A 20,809-nucleotide genomic window follows, 5' to 3' on the forward strand; every position below is an offset into this window, starting at 1 on the left:
GGAGTCCAGTAAAGGAAGAGACCTTGGTAGCTGGCTTTAGGAATGTAATCTAATGGTTTTAGCAAGGCAGAGGGAATAGGGGAGAAGAACAAGGCCTGCTAGAGCCACATGGTCAAGTGGGCTAGTGTCCCTTCATTGGTGAAAATTCTTTGATGCAGAGTCTTGCCAAATAGCCCAGATTGGCCTTGAAGTCAGTCATTCAGCCTTGTTGACCTTGAACTTGAGGCAGTCCTCATGCCCTAACGTCCTAAGTGCATATGCTGTCAGACCTACCTACTTTGGTTACTCCATCAATTCCCTTTTTTCCTTTTTATGTTTCTGAGTACATGCATCTGGAGAAATGTGTGTCACATGTTTGTGGGTCCCTTCAGAGCCAGACTGTCAGAGTCCCTGGAGCAGGACTTACAGGTGACTGTGAGCCACTTGAATGGATGCTGGGCATTGATCATGTCCTCTAGAAAACCAGTGTGTGATCGTAGCCACTAATCCACCTCCATGTTTTTATACGATTTTTAAAAAAAATGTATGGTATGAATTGCCTGCATGTGTAAGTTTACCACATGCGTGTGCCTGCTGCTACAGAAGAGGGGATTGAATCTCCTGGAACTGGAGTTGTGGGTGGATCTGAGCCACCACAGGAATGCTGGGAGCCAAATGCAGGTCCTCTGCCGGGGCAAAAAGTGCCCTTAACTGCCACTGTGTGTGTGTGTGTGTGTGTGTGTGTGTGTGTGTGTGTGTGTGTGTGTGTTACATGTGTGGGTGCCCCTAGAGGTCAGGAAATGTCTGATTCACCTGTAGGTAGTTAGGAGTTGCCTGTTATGGGTTCTGGGAACCAAACTTGGGTCCTTTGGAAGATTAGCAAGGCTTTTAATCACTGAGCCATCTCTCCACCTGCCATGTCCTCATTGTCATTACTATTACCACCATCATCATTTTGAGATAGAGTCTTGCAATATCTACCTGGGTGATTTCTAAACTTAGGTCTTCTTGCCCTGACCTCCCAAGTGCTGCTGTTGCAGGCATTCTGTACTCTTGTCTTGCAATGAGTGCTAGAGAATGAACCTGGAATCCCTTGTATGGTTGATAAGCACCCTACCACTGAGCTACACCTCCAGCCCTTTTTTAGTTCTAAAAATCTTTTGGTAGGATTGTTAGGATTTTCTAAGTATAGAAACATATCATGAGCAAAAGGAACAATTTGATTTCCCATGTTTTATTTCTTTCGTCCTAATTTCAACAATTACATTAAATAAAAGTGGTAATGAGAGTGGACACACTTTCCTTGTTCTTGATGTCAGCAGAAATACTTCAGATTTTTTCCTCATTTAATAGGATGTTGGTCATGACTTTGTTGTATGTAGTTTTTATCATGCTGAGTATGATCCTATACCTAACTTAACAGGGCACTTTATCATAAAGGATTGAATGCTTTAGGTTTTCTTTTTGCATCTGTGTTGTTTAGAGCCTGTAGTCACCGCCACCCATCCCTCAGTCCTTAGGGTGAACACAGGACTTATTCATGCTAAGCAAATGCTCTACCACTGAGCTCCTGTGTCCCAGCTCTGTCTTCTCCTTTTGTGGTATGTTCTTACCACATGGGGTAACAGGCATCCAAGGGTGGAGATGTCCCCTCCCTTTTTTTTTAATGGAATTCTTTCAGGACTGTTGCTCTTAATTCTTTCTTAGACGTCTGGCTAAGCACCGGGCATAGTAGTGCATGCCTTGAATCCTAGCACTCTTGGAGCAGAAGCAGGCAGATCTCTGTAAATTCAAGGCCAGCCTGGTATATATATATATATATATATATATATATATATAGTGAGTTGCTAGGTGGTCAGCACTACACAGTGAGACTATGTCTCAAAATAAACAAGAAGTCTGGTTAAATATAGCAGTGAATTCTTATGGTCCTAGACGGTCTTTGTTGAACGCTTTTGTTTACTTTTTACTCTCCTCTGTCTGTGCATGAGCTGTGTGCTCCTCTGTGTGGTGAAGAGCACTGGCTGCTCTTGCAGAGGACTTGGGTTCATTCCCAGCACCCACATGGTGGCACACACTGTCTGTCTGTAGTTCCACTCCCAAGGGATTTGATGCCCTTTTTACTACATGAATGTGTTGGACACATAGATTAGCAGGTGCACACACATCTACGCATAAAATAAGAATTTAAAAAATTAAATTTTGAGCTGGGCAGCGGTGGTGCATGCCTTTGATCCCAGCATTTGGGAGGCAGAGGCAGGGGTATCTCTGAGTTCAAGGCCAGCCTGGTCTACAGAGTGAGTTCCAGGACAGTCCAGATTACAGAAAGAGACCTGGGGTGGCAAGTAGGCAGAAGTAGTGGTGGTGGATAAGGCTCCTAATCAAACAACGTCTTAATTAAAATATTTTTTTCTGAAAAGTTTTTATTGTAGCACTTGCTCTAAAACCAGACTAACAATAGCAAGAACAAGAGGTCTCCTGTTTAGGAAGTTAGGTGAGGGATGAGGCAGGGGACTATAATGCTTTCACAGTTGCTCACAACAAGCCCAATTAAAGTATCAGAGGAAATGATGGAGGGCCTAGACTGTGGAATTACAAACTCAGTACTGCTGTTGACAGTGTTCTGAATGATCTTTCTGTGACTTGGATAAATAATACTGTTGAGCTGGGCAGTGGTGGTGCATGCCTTGAGTGGTCCTAGCACTTGAGAGGCAGAGGCAGGTGGATTCCTGAGTTCCAGGTCAGCCTGGTCTACAGAGTGAGTTTTCAGCCAGGGCTACACAGAGAAACCCTGTCTTGACCCCCCCCCTCCCCCCAAGTAATACACTTAGCAGAAAGTGCAAGCATTTTGAGCTTTATTACTTCCAGAGAAAAAGTACAGCTGTCAAAGGTCACAGCCTTCAGTTGGTGAGCACCATTAAATGCCCTTTAATCGAAAATAGCCTAGCCAGGGCTGGAGTGGTGAAGACCACTGGCTGCTCCTACAGAGGACCTGGGTTCAATCTCTAGCACCCACATGTGGCACACTCCTGTCTGTAGCTCCAGTCCCAAGGGATTTGATGCACTCTTCTGGCCTCTGGGGGCACTACATGCATGTGGTACACATATATGTGTGCAGACAAAAAGACCCAAACACACAAGATAATAAAATAATTTTTTAAAGCAAGAAAATAGCCTAGCAAACTTAGATAAGTTTCCAAGCCCAATACAGCCTGGAAATGCTTCAGAGAATGAATGCTATTATTCACATGTGTCATTCATGCTGTGAGTGAGACCCACAGGACTGCTATTTCCTCAGATGATGTCTCATGCGGAAGGACAACAACGAGACCTAATTAGACGGATCGAATGCCTTCCTGCTTCTGGCCTTCTCAGTTCCTTGGACCAGGACCTCTTGATGCTTAAAGCTACTTCCATGGCAACTATGAACTGCTTAAATGACTGCTTTCACATTCTGCAGCTGCAGCATGCCTCACACCAGAAGGGTGCACTGCCCTCAGGTGAGTCAGTCACAGGTTAGGGAGGGTTTAACACTGGCCTGAGGAAACGGGAAGGCTGCACTTGGGTCGCTCTCATGCTGGGAAAGTAGGGTTTGAAAAGAAGGGAGGAAGGAAAAAAAATCAGTTGCATCTCTTGGTTTTTGGTTGACACACTAGTGTGATTCGCACACTTCCTGATTGTGTCCTTTCTTGAAATTCAGAGTAATTTTAGTTCTAATGTTTAATATTATGGGATATGCCTTTAGAGACCTCAAATTCAACAAGTCAGAAGATAAATGTCCAGCTCAGTTTCTGTTAAAATGCATGGCGTCACTCTATTATTGTTTTCAGGTACTGAGGGCAGAGCTATTGCAATTGTGTCCCGACCTTCAGCTCTGTCCGATGCTCACTTATTCCCTAGTATTACATTGTATTATATCATATTATATCATAGCCTATTATGTGCTTTTACTAAATTTCAGGACTATTTTTCAGGTTACATTCTTATGCTAAGTAGCATTTTACCGGTTGTATTATATACTTAAGTGAGTGCTTTGGTTTACCCCCTAATTTAAACATTAGATGAGTTACCCTGATATAAGAAATGTGGGCTAATTTCAGTTAATGAGTTTTCTAAGAAAATGAAACAGCTTCTTTCTAGTCAATACTATTTAATCTTTTAAAGTCTATCAGGCAGCACTAGTGCTGGATACTAGATTAAATGGAATGTATCATGTAAAACATTTGGGAAACTTTAGTGTGGCTTAAACTAATACAGTCTTATTTTTTGATGTTTTATACATGACTCAGAAAAGATGTATGAGTAAATTAAATTCTTCCATGACATGAAAAATGAAATCTCTATTCAGAAGAATGTTTAACTCCATGAAGTCATATTTTCATCTCATTAATTCATGCATAAGGTATCAGTAATTAGTATGGGCTGACTGTAATCTCACTCCACGTCCCAGGCTAGCCTTAGCTACTCCTACCCCAGCTTCCTAAGTTCTAGGATGACAAGTGTGTATTACTGTGCCTAGACCATAGGGCCTGAGTAGATGTTATCTAAAGACTAGGTTGTCTGTGTGTTGATTTGGAGGGGCTTGATGTCAGATCATTGGTTTGATAAAGTCTCATTATAGTTTCTAGTTAGCTCAGTAGACTTCTAAAATGGGTCTTTTAATTAATAGTCATGTGTCTTTTATTTTTAGAAAAAAATCTGGATAGTGATAGCAAAATTTAAGTTAGAGGGAACGTGTCTTCATTTCTGTACAGCCTTACAATAGGCCCGACATTCCTTCAGTCTCAATGCCCCCGCCCGCTTAGTGCCGACTGCCATTACAGAAGGCAGACATTACTAGCCTGGTGGGTAGTTTGGCGTTTATTTCTCTTCTGCAATCTGACGTTTGATTTAGTGAATGTCCTCCTGTTCTCTTCCTGTTAGTAGTCTGAGTATTCCTTATTCTTGTAGTCCATAACCTAGCTTCTGTGAAACCCAGATCAGCCTCTGAAATCAAATGGAACATTTCCATTATTGATTAGGCATAGAATCTACTTTGTTAGACTAGTTGAGGGTAACAAGAGACCATTGACTCATTAACTGAGAAGATGACAGGTCTCTAAATGTGACTACTGACTTCACTAGGTCAGCTCTATTTATTCAGTAGAAAAGAATTTCAGTTTAAAAGTTATATTAGGCTGTTTATGATTTAAATAGAGGATATATATGTATGGTATTTCAGTTAGAGCTAGTGAGTTATTTTGATTGGTTAGGAAAATTGTAACCCCAAATTTAAACAAACTATGCTGTTTTACCATCTCAGGTTCCTGGAGTGGCTCCCCACTAAAGTCTAATTATATGTACTTTGATTATTAGAGGGACATAATTGATACCAACGGCTAATTGAGTGGGAGCTGTTTTCATGATTCACAGACTCGTCTAAGAAGCAAGATCAGCCCTATTCAGGGTTGATTTCTTTTCATAGTGTCTCATTTCAAGTTGCAAGTTGCCTGTTGTGAATACCCAATCATAGTGCTCATGCTAATGAGGTTGAGCAGCTGTCTCCTTTCAATGCAGGTCGAACTGTCTTAGTCTTGGAGAGTCAAACAAAATTGTTTAATAAAATCCAAATCTGCTCACCTACCCAGATTATGAGCAAGCCTTCGCAAAATATTTCTCTTACTTCATCAGGGACAACAATTGAATGGTTGGAACCAAAGATTCCTTTATCAAACCACTATAAAAATGGAGCTGAGCAGCCCTTTGCAACGGAGCCGAACAAGCCCATGGGAGCCCCGGAAGCGCAGTGCGTTGCAGAGTCTGGAGTATTAGCCAGGGTAAGGTAATATGAAAACTTGATTTTAATGGAATAAATGAGGACTCCTTAGGAAGGGAACTGTGTTGTTTTGTTGTTAAGGCAATTGTATCAACAGAGGTGTTGTGTTCTCACTCTAGTGAGAGTAATCAGCATGCTTGCAGCTTCTAAGTGTTGTCCTACTTAGTGAACTTGAACATGGATTTTCCAGGTAGAATAATGTCCCTGTTTTAGTTTGGGTTTTCTTCTGCCTAATACACATATTTGTTTTGTTTGGTTGGTTTTGTTTATTAATCATTGTTATTACATTTATAAACGTAGAGTTGTATTGAGACTGCAGGCATTGCTCACTAAGGTAGGGTTACAGATGTTACTCTGTAGCATTAGATAAAGCTGTGCTCATTCTGTCTCCAGAAGCTACAGTGCTGGATTCTGCTGTAGCTGTACTGTTGTTATAAATTCATTGTTTTTCATTTTGTTTGCTTTGCCTTCTGTGTTCACGTCTGCTATTTTTATGGCTACCATAATTACATAGGTAGTTGAAGCTATTTTCTATCTTGTGTTCTGACCTATATAATTAATGTTTGAAAGTCAAAATAAGATGCTGAGTTAATGTCCCTGTTGTTAAATATCTGGTTTAACTTTCTTATTATTATAAAAATACTATTGTTAATTATTATTTCCCTCCTGTGATTTTTGATTATTTTTTACATTATACCGCCAATATAATTACTTAGTCAAGAATAATGAAGGCTTTATAGTTATTTATAAACTAGTAAGTTCTTTCTTTAAAGATAAAACACTAGGACTTTCAAACCTGGCAAAATCTTTGACTTTATGAAAGAGCCCTAGAGCCAGGAACATGAAATGTCCAGGGAGGTTCAGGGAAGCAGGCTAAATAAGGAAATCTCACACACACACACACACACACACACACACACACACACACACACGTAGCCCTAGAGCCAGGAACATGAAATGTCCAGGGAGGTTCAGGGAAGCAGGCTAAATAAGGAAATCTCACACACACACACACACACACACACACACACACACACACACGTAGCCCTAGAGCCAGGAACATGAAATGTCCAGGGAGGTTCAGGGAAGCAGGCTAAATAAGGAAATCACACACACACACACACACACACACACACACACACACACTAGTAATTACCAGGCTGTCTGGAATTAGAGGAAAGGCACAAATGAGAAGTTAATGCTTTCACTGAAGAAAGTGGACTCTGCTTGTAGCCACAGCTTCTGTACACTAACTAATGCAAGCAGGTGGTGGTATGAAACATCTTTCCTTAACTGATAGGACTTACACTCCTGTGACCTGGCCCTTCGGAGACAGACAAGGAGTATAGAGTGATGTTGAAGAGGGATGCTTTGGAGACAAAGCTTTTAAATGGCTGTGAACAGAGGCAGGGTTTGAGAAGTAGATGGCATAAGTGGATTCAGAATGACAGAAACCTGGGTGGGTCTATAAAGTTGAGTAGTGTGTGTTTACTGCCTGATGATTTTGAACTCAGAATTTTCCATTTAATAATGTGAGCCTAAGGTTGGGCATAGTAATGTGCACCTTTGACCCCAACACTTGGTAGGTAGAGGCATGTGGAACTCTATGAGTTTAAGGCCAGCCTGGTCTACAGACTGAGGTCTGGGCTAGCCATGGTTATATTATGAGACCTTGTCTCAAAATAAACAAACAAACCAAAAACCAAACCAAACCAAAAAAACACCTAAAAATGATGCAAACCAATAATGATGCCACTTTGAGCCTCAGTGTCCTCACTAATAAAGTCGTGCTGCTTAAGCCTTGTGAAACTGTGAAAGATACAGCTGATTTAGCAGAGTGTCTAGCTTACAGGAACCAATCACAGGGTTGTTACGGGCTATAGTCATGTACTCAGGATAAAGTGGTACTTTCTGCAGCATTGCTTCATAGCATACAATGTGATCCATGCTTCCAAAGAACTCAGGCAGAACAAGAACATAGACTTCATACGCGGGACAGTGGGGCCATGTGCCTGGGAGAGGGATGTGTGGAAGACTGGTATATAACGTGGCTTGGAATTAAAATGTTATAGAAGACTGTGGAAGTAGAAATAAAGGCAAATGAATCGGCAGCATGCATTTCAAATGACAAAAGCCAGTCATTTCAAATGACTATGCCAGATTGGAAGCTTTTGAGCCAAAATAACAAAATAAAATTGTGTTACTAATCACAAAGCAAGGAAAATCAGAAAGTGCCTTCTGAGCTGGTTTTGGGCATGTTGGATGTTACAGGGAAGGGATGTGACAGTGCTTCTGAGGAGCACTTCAGATGATGGGCATAGCTCTGGAGAGGGCCAGATGAGAGACGGGATGCATTAGTGAAAGACCATATACTGCAGGTCAGGCAACCCAGCATGCTATTCCAAAGAAGAATGCAAAGCATGGTGGAAGTAAAATAAAACCTTCGTAAGGAATGGGACACGGGATCTGGGAGGAGACTGCTGTATTTCCAAATCCTTCTAATGTGACCAGATCACCTAGTGCAGACAGAAAATATGCAGACAGTTGTTGCTGTAAAGGCTGTTGGACTCTGCTCAAGCACTCTAGAATGGACCTTTGTGCATTCTGTTCACTGTGATATAGTAGTAAATAGTGTGCTGTCAGCTAAGGGAGAAAGTGCACCTCCATCAAACTGGAATAAAGAAAGCCATAGATCCTGGGCTGGCAGGATGGCTTAGTGGATAAGGGCACTTGCTGCAGAGCCTCATGGCCCAAGTTCTTCCCACAGAGTCCAAACATTAGAAGTAGAAAACCCGCTTTCCTCTTCCCTCCACGTGTACCATGCACATGCACATACATTTAAGCACATACACAGGCACATTCATTCTATGACTTCTTATTGCCCCTGAGGCTGACATCAAGACAAAAAGAGAAGCAAGCCTTGATCTGGTAGAATGGTGGTTTTTTTACCTTGTGCCCCTGGGCCATCTTCACATGGCTCGAGCTCCTAGACACTCACTCTTGGCCATCGTCACTGTTAGCCATCTGTGTTTGTAGGGATTTCATATTTGAGCATGGGTTTTGAAATTTGGTAGTGCGTTTTTAGTTTAAGCTTTAAAAAAATAATAATGGGGCTGGTGAGATGGCTCAATGGGTAGGAGCACCCGACTGCTCTTCCAAAGGTCCAGAGTTCAAATCCCAGCAACCACATGGTGGCTCACAACCATCCGTAACGAGATCTGACTCCCTCTTCTGGAGTGTCTGAAGACAGCTACAGTGTACTTACATATAATAAATAAATCTTTAAAAAAAAAATAATAATAATGATTAATATTTGTTTAAAAAATAAAAAGAGCACCGGGCTAGGTGTGACAGCACACACTTTTAGTCTGTGCAAACACAAACCTCAGGGCTGTCCTGTGCTGCCTCTGACAGGCCAGAGAAAAAGAGAAGTTTCTGAATTCTTCACCCCAAGGTTTAAAGTTAGCATTTAGCTGTTAAAATTTCTTTTCCCAGGTATGGTGGTGCTTGTCTTTGGTCCCAGCACTTGGGAGGCAGAGGCAGAGAGGAGATCTCTGAGTTCCATGCCAGTCTGGTCTACATTACAAGTTCCTGTCTCAAAAAAAAAAATTTTTTTTTAAAGCTTTATTTATTATTGTAAGTACACTGTAGCTGTCTTCACACACCCCAGAAGAGGGCATCAGATCTCATTACGGATGGTTGTGAGCCACCATGTGGTTGCTGGGATTTGAACTCTGGACCTTCGGAAGAGCAGTCAGTGCTCTTAACTGCTAGGCTATCTCTCCAGCCCTCAAAAATTTTTTAAAAAATATTTTGTTTTCCTATTCCAATAAATTATTTGATTTTTTTGTTTGTTGTTTTAAAGCAATGAAAACTGGGCCAGCAAGATAGTTCAGTGGTTAAGGTCCTGGCCGCCAGGCTTGACAACTTGAGTTCAGTCCATGGAACACACATGGAAGGCGGAGAGAACTGATACCCTAATGTCTTCCCACTTCCATATGTAGACCATGTGCCCACACATATACACACATGCACATGTACAACGTATACATACATACAAAGTAAGTAAATGGACAGTAATAGTTTAATACTGAAAACTGTTATTCTAGAGTTGTTCTTCATGGTTGTTTTTCTTTAATACTACCTCCAGTAGATGAAGTTTAGATCGGGAACTAACTGGGCTTTGCTGTTCTCATCGCTGCTTGCTGGTTGGTGCTGAGATTGAGCGTGCCAAGGGCTCAGAGAGCTGAGCAGGTGCCCCCTCCAGTGACACTCAGCTAAAGCTGGATTTGCCTTATTCATCTGTAGTCTGTAAGCTCCAACCTAGATGTCATGGTACCTTTCACAGTGCTGGAGGACATTATTTAATCCTCCATTATCTAACTATGAAAGGCTTTCTCTGAGGATTCATGTGATTAGTCAGCTCATACAGTGGTGTGATTTGGTGTTCATGTGTAGAAAAGGCGGTCTCTACCCCCTTGCTTTAAGAGCGAATGTTGAGCAGACTGTGTGCAGCGGATCTAGGCTCCAGAGCAGGAGCAGCTTCTTGACAGGTAGATCCTTCACTGAAAGACGGACAGAAGAAGGGCTTGACATCTCTCTTCAAGGTCATAAAAAACAGAAGTCTCTCTGGTGTCACATACAAAATGTGTGCACTCTTAACATAGGAAACAAAGAAGACCATAAATGACTTGTCATAATGTGAGTTTACAGAATTCCCTAAAAGAAGAAAATAGGGGCTAGAGAGATGGCTCAGTGGTTAAGAGCACTGGCTGCTCTTCCAGAGGTCCTGAGTTCAATTCCCAGCAACCACATGGTGGCTCACAACCATCTGTAAGGGGATCTGGTGCCCTCTTCTGGTTTGTTTGAAGACAGTGACAGTGTACTCACATACATACTCACTTTTTTTTTTAAAAAAAAATTACAACAACAACAACAAAACACGAGGAGAAAGATAAAGCAAAGTGATGCTTAGAACCCTGGCCAGACAGCACGGCTTGCTACATGAGCCTCTTGCCCTGAGTTTGGTACTTTGAACCTAGGGAAGAAGAGAACTGAATCCAGAAAGCTGTCTTCTGACCTGCACCTGTGAGGGCGCATACATGTGCGACACACACAAGTAATAATTAAAGAATAGTGGCTAGAAGCCCACTCTCTTATAACTTGATTGTTGTTTTACGGATTGGACTTTAAGGTTCTTTAGGAGAGTGTGTATGCACAGGTGCTCGCCCCCCCCCCCCCCCCCCGTGTGTGTGTGTGTGTGTGTATGCTTTGGTTTTAGTCTAGCTACACAGAACAAAAACAGATGAGTATCTTGTTTGATAGAATTTTTACTTGTGGTAGGGCAAATAAAAATGTCACCAACAAAATCCTCATAGCTTGAGTTGGAGAGATGGCTCAGTTGGTTAAGAGCACTGGCTACTCTTTCAGAGGTCCTGAGTTCAATTCCCAGCAACCACTTGGTGGCTCACAACCATCTGTAATGGGATCTGATGCCCTCTTCTGATGTGTCTGAAGATAAAAACAGTGTATTCGTATACATAAAATCTTTTTTTAAAAATCCTAGCTATTCAAGCATGATGGCCTATATCTATATTTCCATCTCTGTGGGGTTGAGTTAGAGGAAGTATTACTCTGGGTTTAAGACTAGCCTGGGCTACAGTGAGGCATCCACACTACCATTGCCTGGCTAAAAGATAGTATCCTATATACAGCTCTCTGACAGAAAGATGTGAACAGTCTGATCTGCATAAACATGCTGACTGCTGATCAAGTTCTATTGAACCTCGGTATATTTGTTGTTCAATGCAAGCTGGGCAGGTGTGATAGTCAGCCTTTAAACTCTGTACTTTAAACCTTTGTACTCATGTGGAACTTTGTACCACAAGTTCGAAGTTAGCCTGGACTACAAAGTGAGTTTCCAGGCCAGCCTAGGTATGTACAAAATAAGACCCTGGCTAAATAAATAAATAAATAAATGCCAGGGGCATTAAGGACCTGGCTCCTTCAGCCGATTCTGTTGTGCAAGTATGAGCGTCTGAGTTTGGGTTTCCCAGCAGCCTTGTGAAATCCAGGGGCAGTGGCGTCTTTAACTGCAGTGTGGGGAGCAGGGGTAGGGAGACAGAGACAGGCAGATACCTGGAGCGCACTGACAAGCTAGCCTAGATGAATCTGTGAACTCCGCTCATTGAGAGAGCTAGTCTAAAAAATAAATGAAAGGCAATACAGGAAGAGCTCTGACATCGCCTGTGGCCTTCACGTGTGTGCACACAGTCAGAGGCACAATAGGTACTCACCTGTACGATTATGTAGGAAGCAGACGCAAGAGGATCAGGAGTTCAGAGACAAGTTCAAGTCCAGCCTGGGCCATTTCAAAACACTTCTAAACAAACAAAAGTTACCAAGTATTAATAGGCATGTAGCCTGGGCTGTAGAGTGGAGCTCTCCTCCATCATCTCAAAAACCCAAAGACCATAAACCCTAGCAATAAATATGCAATTGTGTGAGCAGTCATTAGGAACTGGTGATATGGAAGTACACATTTTCAATTTCTAGGTGTTATTGATTACAATACAGAATGCTTTTGGTGGCACTGTGACTGCCTGAGAAGGTAGAGTTTTTACGCATATCTAGGGTCTCTCTTCAATCACAGATCTTCTCAGGCACAACTGAATAGCAAAATACAGTTCACAGTGGTTAGACTTGACGTGGTGTGCATTCACCTTTAAATTTTACTTTATGGCTTTAGCTTAAACAAGCACACATATTTCATCCTTAGATCCCTTGAATTTTGGGTTGGAGAAATGGCATAGCAGTTAAGAGGGCATACTGCTCTTAAAGAGGACCTGAGTGTGGGTCTCCGGTTGGGTGGTTACAACCCCACATTCAGGGAATCGATGGACTCAGGCCTTTCCTTGCACCTGCACACTCACAGTCGCATCAACAGACACACTGACTGCCTGCCTCCCTCCCTCCCTCCCTCTTTCTTTTTCTTTTTCTCTTTCACACACACACACACACACACACACACACACACACAAATTTTTTTTTCAATTAATAAAAAGCAAAACCTGAATTTATCAAGACTTGGTGGCTTATGCCTGTACTCCCAAGACTTGGGAGGCTGAGTTCAAGGCCAGCTTGCCTTATATGGTGAGAGACTTTGTCTCAAAACAAACAAAAAACACTTAATATTGTAGATGTGGTGATTCCCAGGTCTGGGTCAAAGATAAATTTATTCAGGGGACATTTCTGGCTCTTTTTGAAAAATATTGTTCCTGAAAAATAAGTATATTTTAGCTGGGCATGTCAACATACTTCTCTGGTCTCAGTACCTAGAAAGCTAGACAGGAGAACTGGCACAAGTTTGAGGTCTGGGTTACGTGGTGAAGGCAGGGTTAACCAGGGTTACACAGAAAGATGATGTCTCAAGCCAAACAAAGAGTAAACAGAAACACATGTTACATATGTCACAGGACTACCGTCTGCTAATCCCAGAGTTATGGTCTCCCCAAAGGGAATTTATTTCTTGGCTTAATGATGGGATTTGTATTTTCAGCAGGGTTTTGCCTACCCTCTGACTATTTAGACTCAGTATAAATGTCTCCAAGGCTGACTTGTTTTTCTCAGTAGGCGTTAATGAGTACCTTTAATAGTGGACTCTGCTTTCTCCCACATCAAGGAACCTGAAGACATCAATGCAGATGATGAGGTAGAGGACACCTGTGACAACAAGGAGGATGACCTGGGGGCCGTGGAGGAGCAGCGCAGTGTCATCCTGCACCTTCTGTCACAGCTCAAGCTGGGCATGGACTTAACCAGAGTAAGTGACAGGTCAGCGCCTGGGAGGCCAGGGCTCTGTACCTCAAGCCTCAGACTGACAGGAGACAGCCCCGTGGGGAGCTTCATGGCTGCCATCCTTGCACAGGTGAAACCAAGGCAGGAAGATGGCCAGCCTGAGCTACTTAGGAGACATCTGTCATAAATAACCTGAGATTTGGGTTCCATGGAAAGCTGTAAATGTAGAGGTGAAAGATTGTTTTCCATACATACCTGTCAGGGCACTTTAAACAGAAAGCCTTTTGTCTTTAGAATTGACTCTACATCACTGAAAAGTCAAAACTGTTCTTTGTTCATTTGTTTGTCTGGGGGGTGTTGTGCTTGGTTGGTTTTAGTTTTTTAACTTAGACTTGCACACTTGATAGGAGCCTTTTCTTTTGAACCTGTGTGTGTCTATATGATGTGTGTGGTGCTACAGGCAAGCGTCCGTTCTTTCCTTCCAGCATACTTTAGAGGGGTCAAACTCAGGTGGCCAGGCTTGCAGTGCGACACTGCAGGACACACTGTCAAGAGAGCTGCTTACTAAAGTTTTCATGAGCAGTGAAGAGGTCCTTACCTACAGCTTTTTGTTTTGTTTGATTAAGACAGTGTCTGTTTGTGTAGCCCTGTATCTCAGTTTGCTCCTCTGTTGCTGTGATAAAACAATGACCAAAACTAACTTGGAGAAGAGTTTATTTCCGATTACAGCTCATAGTCTGTCATGAAGATAAGTTGAGACGGAAACCTGCAGAGGGGAACTGGAGCCCAGGCTGTGGGGGAGTGCTGCTTACTGCTTATTCCTCGTGGCTAGCTTAGCCTGCCTTCCTATACCATCCAGGATCACCTGCCCAGGGATGGTACCTCCCACAATGGTCTAGGCCCTCCTAAATCAATCACTAATCAAGAAAATCCCCTATAGACTTGCCTACAGGCCAATCAAATAGAGGCATTTTCTCCATTGAGGTTCTTTCTTCCCAAATGATCCTGGCTTGTGTCCAGTTTATAAAAACGAACTAGCAGGACTGGTGAGATGGCTCAGTGGGTAAGAGCACCCGACTGCTCTTCCAAAGGTCCAGAGTTCAAATCCCAGCAACCACATGGTGTCTCACAACCATCTGTAACAAGAACTGACTCCCTCTTCTGGTGTGTCTGAAGACAGCTACAGTGTACTTACATATAATAAATAAATCTTTAAAAAAAAAAAAAAAACGAACTAGCACATACTGGCTGGCTCACGTTTGAAGGAATGCTGCCTCATGCTCACGAGTGCCTTGATTGTAGGTGTGTGCTGCCATGCTCAGCTTCGCACAATTTATCTTTTTTTGTTGTTGTTGTTGTTTTGTTTTTGTTTTTCGAGACAGGGTTTCTCTGTATAGCCCTGGCTGTCCTAGAACTCACTTTGTAGACCAGGCTGGCCTCGAACTCAGAAATCCACCTGCCTCTGCCTCCCAAGTGCTGGGATTAAAGGCGTGTGCCACCACGCCTGGCACAATTTATCTTTAAAGAGAAAAGGGGGTGTGGGCTGGAGTGAATGCCCGAGCAGTAAAGAGTGGGTACCGTTCTTGCACATGACTTCCGTTTGGTTCCCAGAACCCTCGTTAGGCAGCTTAAACCCATCTTTAATTCAGGGGACATGAAACCCTGCTCTGGCTTCCACTGGGCTTCCACTTGCCTGTACAATATAGACATAGAGTTAAAAAAATAAAATTAAATCTTTAAATAAAAAAGAAAGGAGAAGAAAAGATAAAAAAGAAAAAAAAAAAAGAAAGGAGAAGAAACCATGTTTTATCTAATAGTTTGGTAGTGTGCTATGTGTTGATATATTCACGCACCCTGGAATCTGAGAGCCTTAGGAAGAGGGTCAGACACAGCCCCGGAACAGTCCTTGCTGCTCTGGAACTCACGTCAGTCCTTCTGTCTGTTTTTTCATCTTGAATTTGTATTTAATCTTAACCATTCAGGCAGAGCCTCACCTCCTTTTAAACATGCTAGGGCTTCTTCCTGCTTGAGTTGTTTTTGTTTTTGTTTTGTTTTTTTTAATAAGACCAGGTCCTTTGGTTTGCATTTCTGTTTCCAATACCTGTCTAGTCTGAGATGCTCTTGGATGGTAGAGATCATTACTTTGCAAATATGTATGTGGATTAATCCCCCTTCTTAATTGCTTTATATTGATGTTTTAGGTGGTGCTTCCTACGTTTATCCTGGAGAAGCGTTCCTTACTGGAGATGTACGCAGATTTCATGTCGCATCCAGACCTGTTCATAGGCATCACCAATGGAGCCACGCCAGAGGACCGAATGATTCGATTTGTTGAGTACTACCTTACCTCATTTCATGAAGGCAGAAAGGGAGCCATTGCTAAGAAGCCGTACAACCCTATCATTGGAGAAACTTTCCACTGCTCCTGGAGGATGCCTAAGAGCGAAGTGGCATCTGGTGTGAGCAGCAGCTCTTCTACCCCAGCCATCACTGATCATGCTCCTCTGCCGGAGGAGGCTCCGACCCAGAGTGTCTCAGACTGCTACACTGTCAGATTCGTTGCTGAGCAGGTTTCCCATCATCCTCCAGTCTCAGGATTTTATGCAGAATGTGCAGAAAGGAAGATGTGTGTAAATGCACATGTCTGGACTAAAAGCAAGTTCTTGGGCATGTCAATAGGTGTGACAATGGTTGGAGAAGGTGAGTAGAAAATGTTCTCCAGTTTTATATCAGATTAGCTAAGCTTGGAAAGGCTCTATAGGTATTACCTATAGGGTTTTTAAGGTTTATTTGTATGTATGATGCAGGATAGCCAGGATAGCCAGAGCTACACAGAGAAACAACAGAAAACAAAACAAATAATAGTAAAGGTGGAAGCTGGGTATGGTAGACACTTTTTAATGCCAACACTTAGAGGCAGCAGCAAGCAGATCTATATGATTTCAAGGTCAGCCATGTTACAGGATGATGCTACATGCTGACCTCAGGCCTCCTGTTCCATACACACAAACACACATAAATACATGCATGCCCCTCCTACCCCACACACAATTGAAATGGGATCTATGATCAATTCGGTCTGCTTTTGTTATGTTCTTCAACATTAGAGAGAAATTAGTTTAATTGCTAACTGACAGGAGGTGGTGGCACATGTCCTTAATCCCAGTGCTTAGGAGGCAGAGGCAGCTGGTTTCTGAGTTCAAGGCCAGCATGATATACAGAGCAAGTTCTAGAACTGCCGGGGCTACACAGAGAAACCCTGGCTTGGGAAAACAAAACAAAAAAACCCTGAGATTTTAGGATTCTGATTCTTCTCACTATATTTATTCAAATCTGGTTAAAATGAGGTCTCTTTGTAACCCTGGCTGACTTGCCGCTCACTGTGTAGATGAGGTTGGCCTCTGCCTCCCATGTGCCAGGATGAAAAGCATGCACCACCACACCCAGTTCTGTTTGTCTTTAATTATTTTAACATTTTAAATATCTTAACTTGTAAGAGTAAGGCGCAAATAAGTTTTGTAATCCCATTGCTGGAGAGGTCAGGAGAAGTGGATCCATAGGGCTCGTTGCCAGCCGCCCTCACTTTCATGATGAGTTCTAGGCTAGTAAGAGACCCTGTCTCCAAAATAAAAGCTGAATGATACCTGAGGAACAACACCCAGTTGTCTTCTGGCCTTCATGTTTATACAGACACACATAGACATGCTCATACAAATAAATGGAATATAATAAATAAAACGTTAGGGCAGTAATATAGCTTGTGTGTGCTTAGTGTGCCTTAGTTATCTTGTACAGATCAGTTATTCACTAGTATAATCCCCTTTTTCGCTCTCTTTAGTGTAACATCAGTTAATATAGAAACCCCAAATATAAATATATTTGCTTGAAAATGACTACCTGGCTCTCTTATACATTTTGTTGCATCAGAATTTGGCAGACAAAATTTAGGATGATCATAGTTGATTAAAAAGATGGCATTTTGTTTTTCTTTCAAATATGTAAACTAGAATGCAGAACACTTTCTTGTCGTCCCATCTGAGTGACTGCCAAGCTGTGCCCAGGCCTTAGCATGGTGCTCCACACCAGGCAGCCACCTCAGCCCCAGGGCTCAGGAGCCCCAGAGGAGCAGGAAGGTCACAGTGAAAGTAGCTCCGATTCAGTGTGATCAGGAATTGCTCTCAAATGAAGTCACGCTATCAAGAGATTAATGAATATAAAGTCATAATGCTTAGTGCTAGATAGGAAAAGGAGATTTTTAAATTGTGTCTTTGAAGAGCTGTAACCACCCTCCTGCCTTCACACTCAGGTGTCCTTTGTCTGTTGGAGCACGGAGAGGAGTACACATTTTCTCTGCCTTGTGCATATGCCCGTTCCATTCTCACTGTCCCGTGGGTAGAACTAGGGGGCAAAGTCAGCGTCAACTGTGCAAAGACGGGATACTCAGCCAGCATCACCTTTCATACTAAGCCGTTCTATGGTGGCAAACTGCACCGGTAAGAGCGCTTTAATGATGTCTGCCTCTGGTTCTGCTCTTTGATAGTATAACTCTTTGACTCTTTTTCTGTTTTGTCTTACCTATCTCAAAAACAAAACCAATAACCAAAAAATAGACTTCAGGGATTGAGTTTTGGTGTGTGGTGAGTGCTCACTTAGAATGTTTGAGACCCTGGGTCCAGTCTCTAGAACCATGAGCAAGCAGTCAATCAATTATGTGTCATATCTCTGTGCTCTAGAGAAAGAAGAGGGCAGAATGGGCCTGTTGTTAGAAGCCAGCTGTGGTGTACACACACATCTCTAATCTCAGCACGAGGGAGGCTGAACAAGGAGGATCATGCGTTCCAGGCCTGTCTGGAGACCAGAATACTCCGGAGAATTCTCTTAGGAAAAAAAAAAATCATACATAAAACAAGTTAAACTAATAAAGGAGGAAAATACCATGATTTCCATAACTAATTAGGTCAATGGTATAACTGGAAATGAAATTCAGTTCTCGGCCGTGGTGGCGCACGCCTTTAATCCCAGCACTCGGGAGGCGGAGGCAGGCGGATTTCTGAGTTTGAGGCCAGCCTGGTCTACAGAGTGAGTTCCAGGACAGCCAGGGCTACACAGAGAAACCCTGTCTTGAACCCTCCACCCCACCCCCCCAAGAAAGAAAAGAAATTCAGTTCTGGTTGGCTTATCAAATATAAAAAAATGTGGTGCTTAATAAGCTTCTCATTCTGGCAAAGAAAGCATGTCCTTTGTTCCAGAAGAAGAGGAGCAAAGTGCTGGGGCTTAGTACTATATTCTAGAAGCATTTGCATAGGTCTCTCCGTCCCAGCCCTGAGGAACACGTGGGGAGGGAGATGGTGTCTGGTGCAGTATAAAACTGAGATATTTCTTAATATACCATGCATACAACCCAAAGGCAAAGCTTTAACTTTGAGTAAAAGCTCTGTTACTTGTATTGATTTGCTAGGTCCACAGACTTGTTGGTATCCCAAATAGCTAAACCCAATTTTAGTTTATCTCAAAGTGTCGCTTCTTTTTTTTACAACTAGACACTTCTCACTGTCAAGTTTCTATAAGTGAGAGCAGCTCCTTTATCAGTTACCAGTCATTCAGTGTAATATTTAGCTTTGAATGTCTTGAGTTCGGCATATTCTATATTTTGTGCCATTTATTTTTGAGACAGGATCTGGTGTCGCCCAGGGTGGCCTACAATTCTCTGCGGCTAAGGATGACCCTGAATTCCTAAGCCTTTTGCCTCTTCCTAAGCACTGGTCTCACACGTATGTGCCACCACACTCTGAGTGATGCAGTCCTGAGAACCGAACTTAGGCTTTCTACATACAGGGGACTGAGGTACCTTCCTCAGCCCCACTGTATATCTATTGATACTGTGAGTTAGGCCAAGAAATCTTTTCTTTTGCTTTCAAAACAAATCTTGTATTTGAAATGAAGCCACTGTGTTCTGAAAGCCTGCTTGAATTGTGGAGATGTAGACCTTGCTATTATTTTTACCGCTTGAATCAGGGTCTCTGGCGTTCATGCCAGGCCTGTCCTGAGCCCAGGGTCCTAACTGAAACGCTGAGGTTACAAGTACACCACCATGTCTGCTGAATGTTGATCTGCATCAGTATCTGCATGATACTGTTCAGTTTTTAAAAGTATTTATATTTTATGTGCATTGGTGTTTTGCCTGCATATATGTCTGTGTGAAGGTGTCAGTTACAGATGGTTGTGAACCACTGTGTTGGTGCTGGAAATGGAACCCAGTTCCTCTGGAAGAGCAGCCAGTGTGCTTAACTGTTGAGCCAGCTCTCTAGCTCCGAGGCAAACACTTTTGAGTTTTTATAGATGTATTTGTCTTAAGTTGGGATAACTGTTTTATGTAGGATAGTTAACTATTTGGGATGTTTTTATCTCTAGACTTACTGTGTATGTTTTACCTCCGTGTATGAATGTGCACCACATGTGTGCCTGGTTTCCAAGAAGAATGAATGCATCAAGTTCTCTGGAACTGGAATTACAGGTGGTTATGAGTCCTCATGTGTGTGCTGAACCCAGGTCTTCTGGAAAAACTGCACGAGCTCTTACCTCTTAAGGATACTCATCAGGGCTGGAGAGATGGCTCAGTGGGTAAGAGCACTGACTGCTCTTCCAAAGGTCCTGAGTTCAATTCCCAGCAACCACATGGTGGCTCACAACCATCTTTAACAAGATCTGACACTCTCTTCTGGAGTGTCTGAAGACAACTACAGTGAACTTACGTATAATAAATAAATCTTTAAAAATAAATAAATAAATAAATAAATAAATAAAGAAGGAAGGAAGGATACTCATCAAAAGAGTGGTTAATTTCAGGGTCTCTGTAACCTTCACAGGCACACAGAGAGATAATCCATGGGAAGCTAGAACACAGCATAGCACAGCTTACTAGCCAGCATTGGGTCAAACTTTGGGAGACTGGCCCCAGTAATTTATTTTAAGCATATATAATAAAGCACAGCACTATTTGGTAAAGAACACGATCCTGGTGATAATTAACTCAGTGCTATGTGAACAGCAAAGCACACTGAAATCTTGAGGAACAGAGGAAGCTAAATACAGATCAGAGGTGACTACATTGATATTATTTGTAAAGTCCATAAATATAGGTTCTGTAGATTGACTGAAAGAAACAAATTATGACAAGGGTCTGGTGCCAGAAAATTCTCTAGTCACAAAGATAGAGTG

At 42.5% G+C, this 20,809-nt stretch overlaps 1 protein-coding gene across 2 annotated transcripts in view; it reads left to right on the forward strand.

The window, feature by feature from the left end:
* Osbpl11 (oxysterol binding protein-like 11) overlaps positions 1-20,809 on the forward strand; it is a 73,550-nt gene that overhangs the window by 41,302 nt on the left and 11,439 nt on the right. For both annotated transcript variants that reach the window (XM_011245797.3, NM_176840.3), the window contains exons 6-10: positions 3,278-3,479; positions 5,650-5,795; positions 13,476-13,616; positions 15,793-16,291; positions 17,898-18,084. In XM_011245797.3, coding sequence (XP_011244099.1) covers positions 3,278-3,479; positions 5,650-5,795; positions 13,476-13,616; positions 15,793-16,291; positions 17,898-18,084 — 1,175 coding nt within the window. The remainder of the gene's footprint in view (positions 1-3,277; positions 3,480-5,649; positions 5,796-13,475; positions 13,617-15,792; positions 16,292-17,897; positions 18,085-20,809) is intronic.

The sequence above is a fragment of the Mus musculus genome, chromosome 16, assembly GCF_000001635.26.
Source record: "Mus musculus strain C57BL/6J chromosome 16, GRCm38.p6 C57BL/6J".
Taxonomy (NCBI): domain Eukaryota; kingdom Metazoa; phylum Chordata; class Mammalia; order Rodentia; family Muridae; genus Mus; species Mus musculus.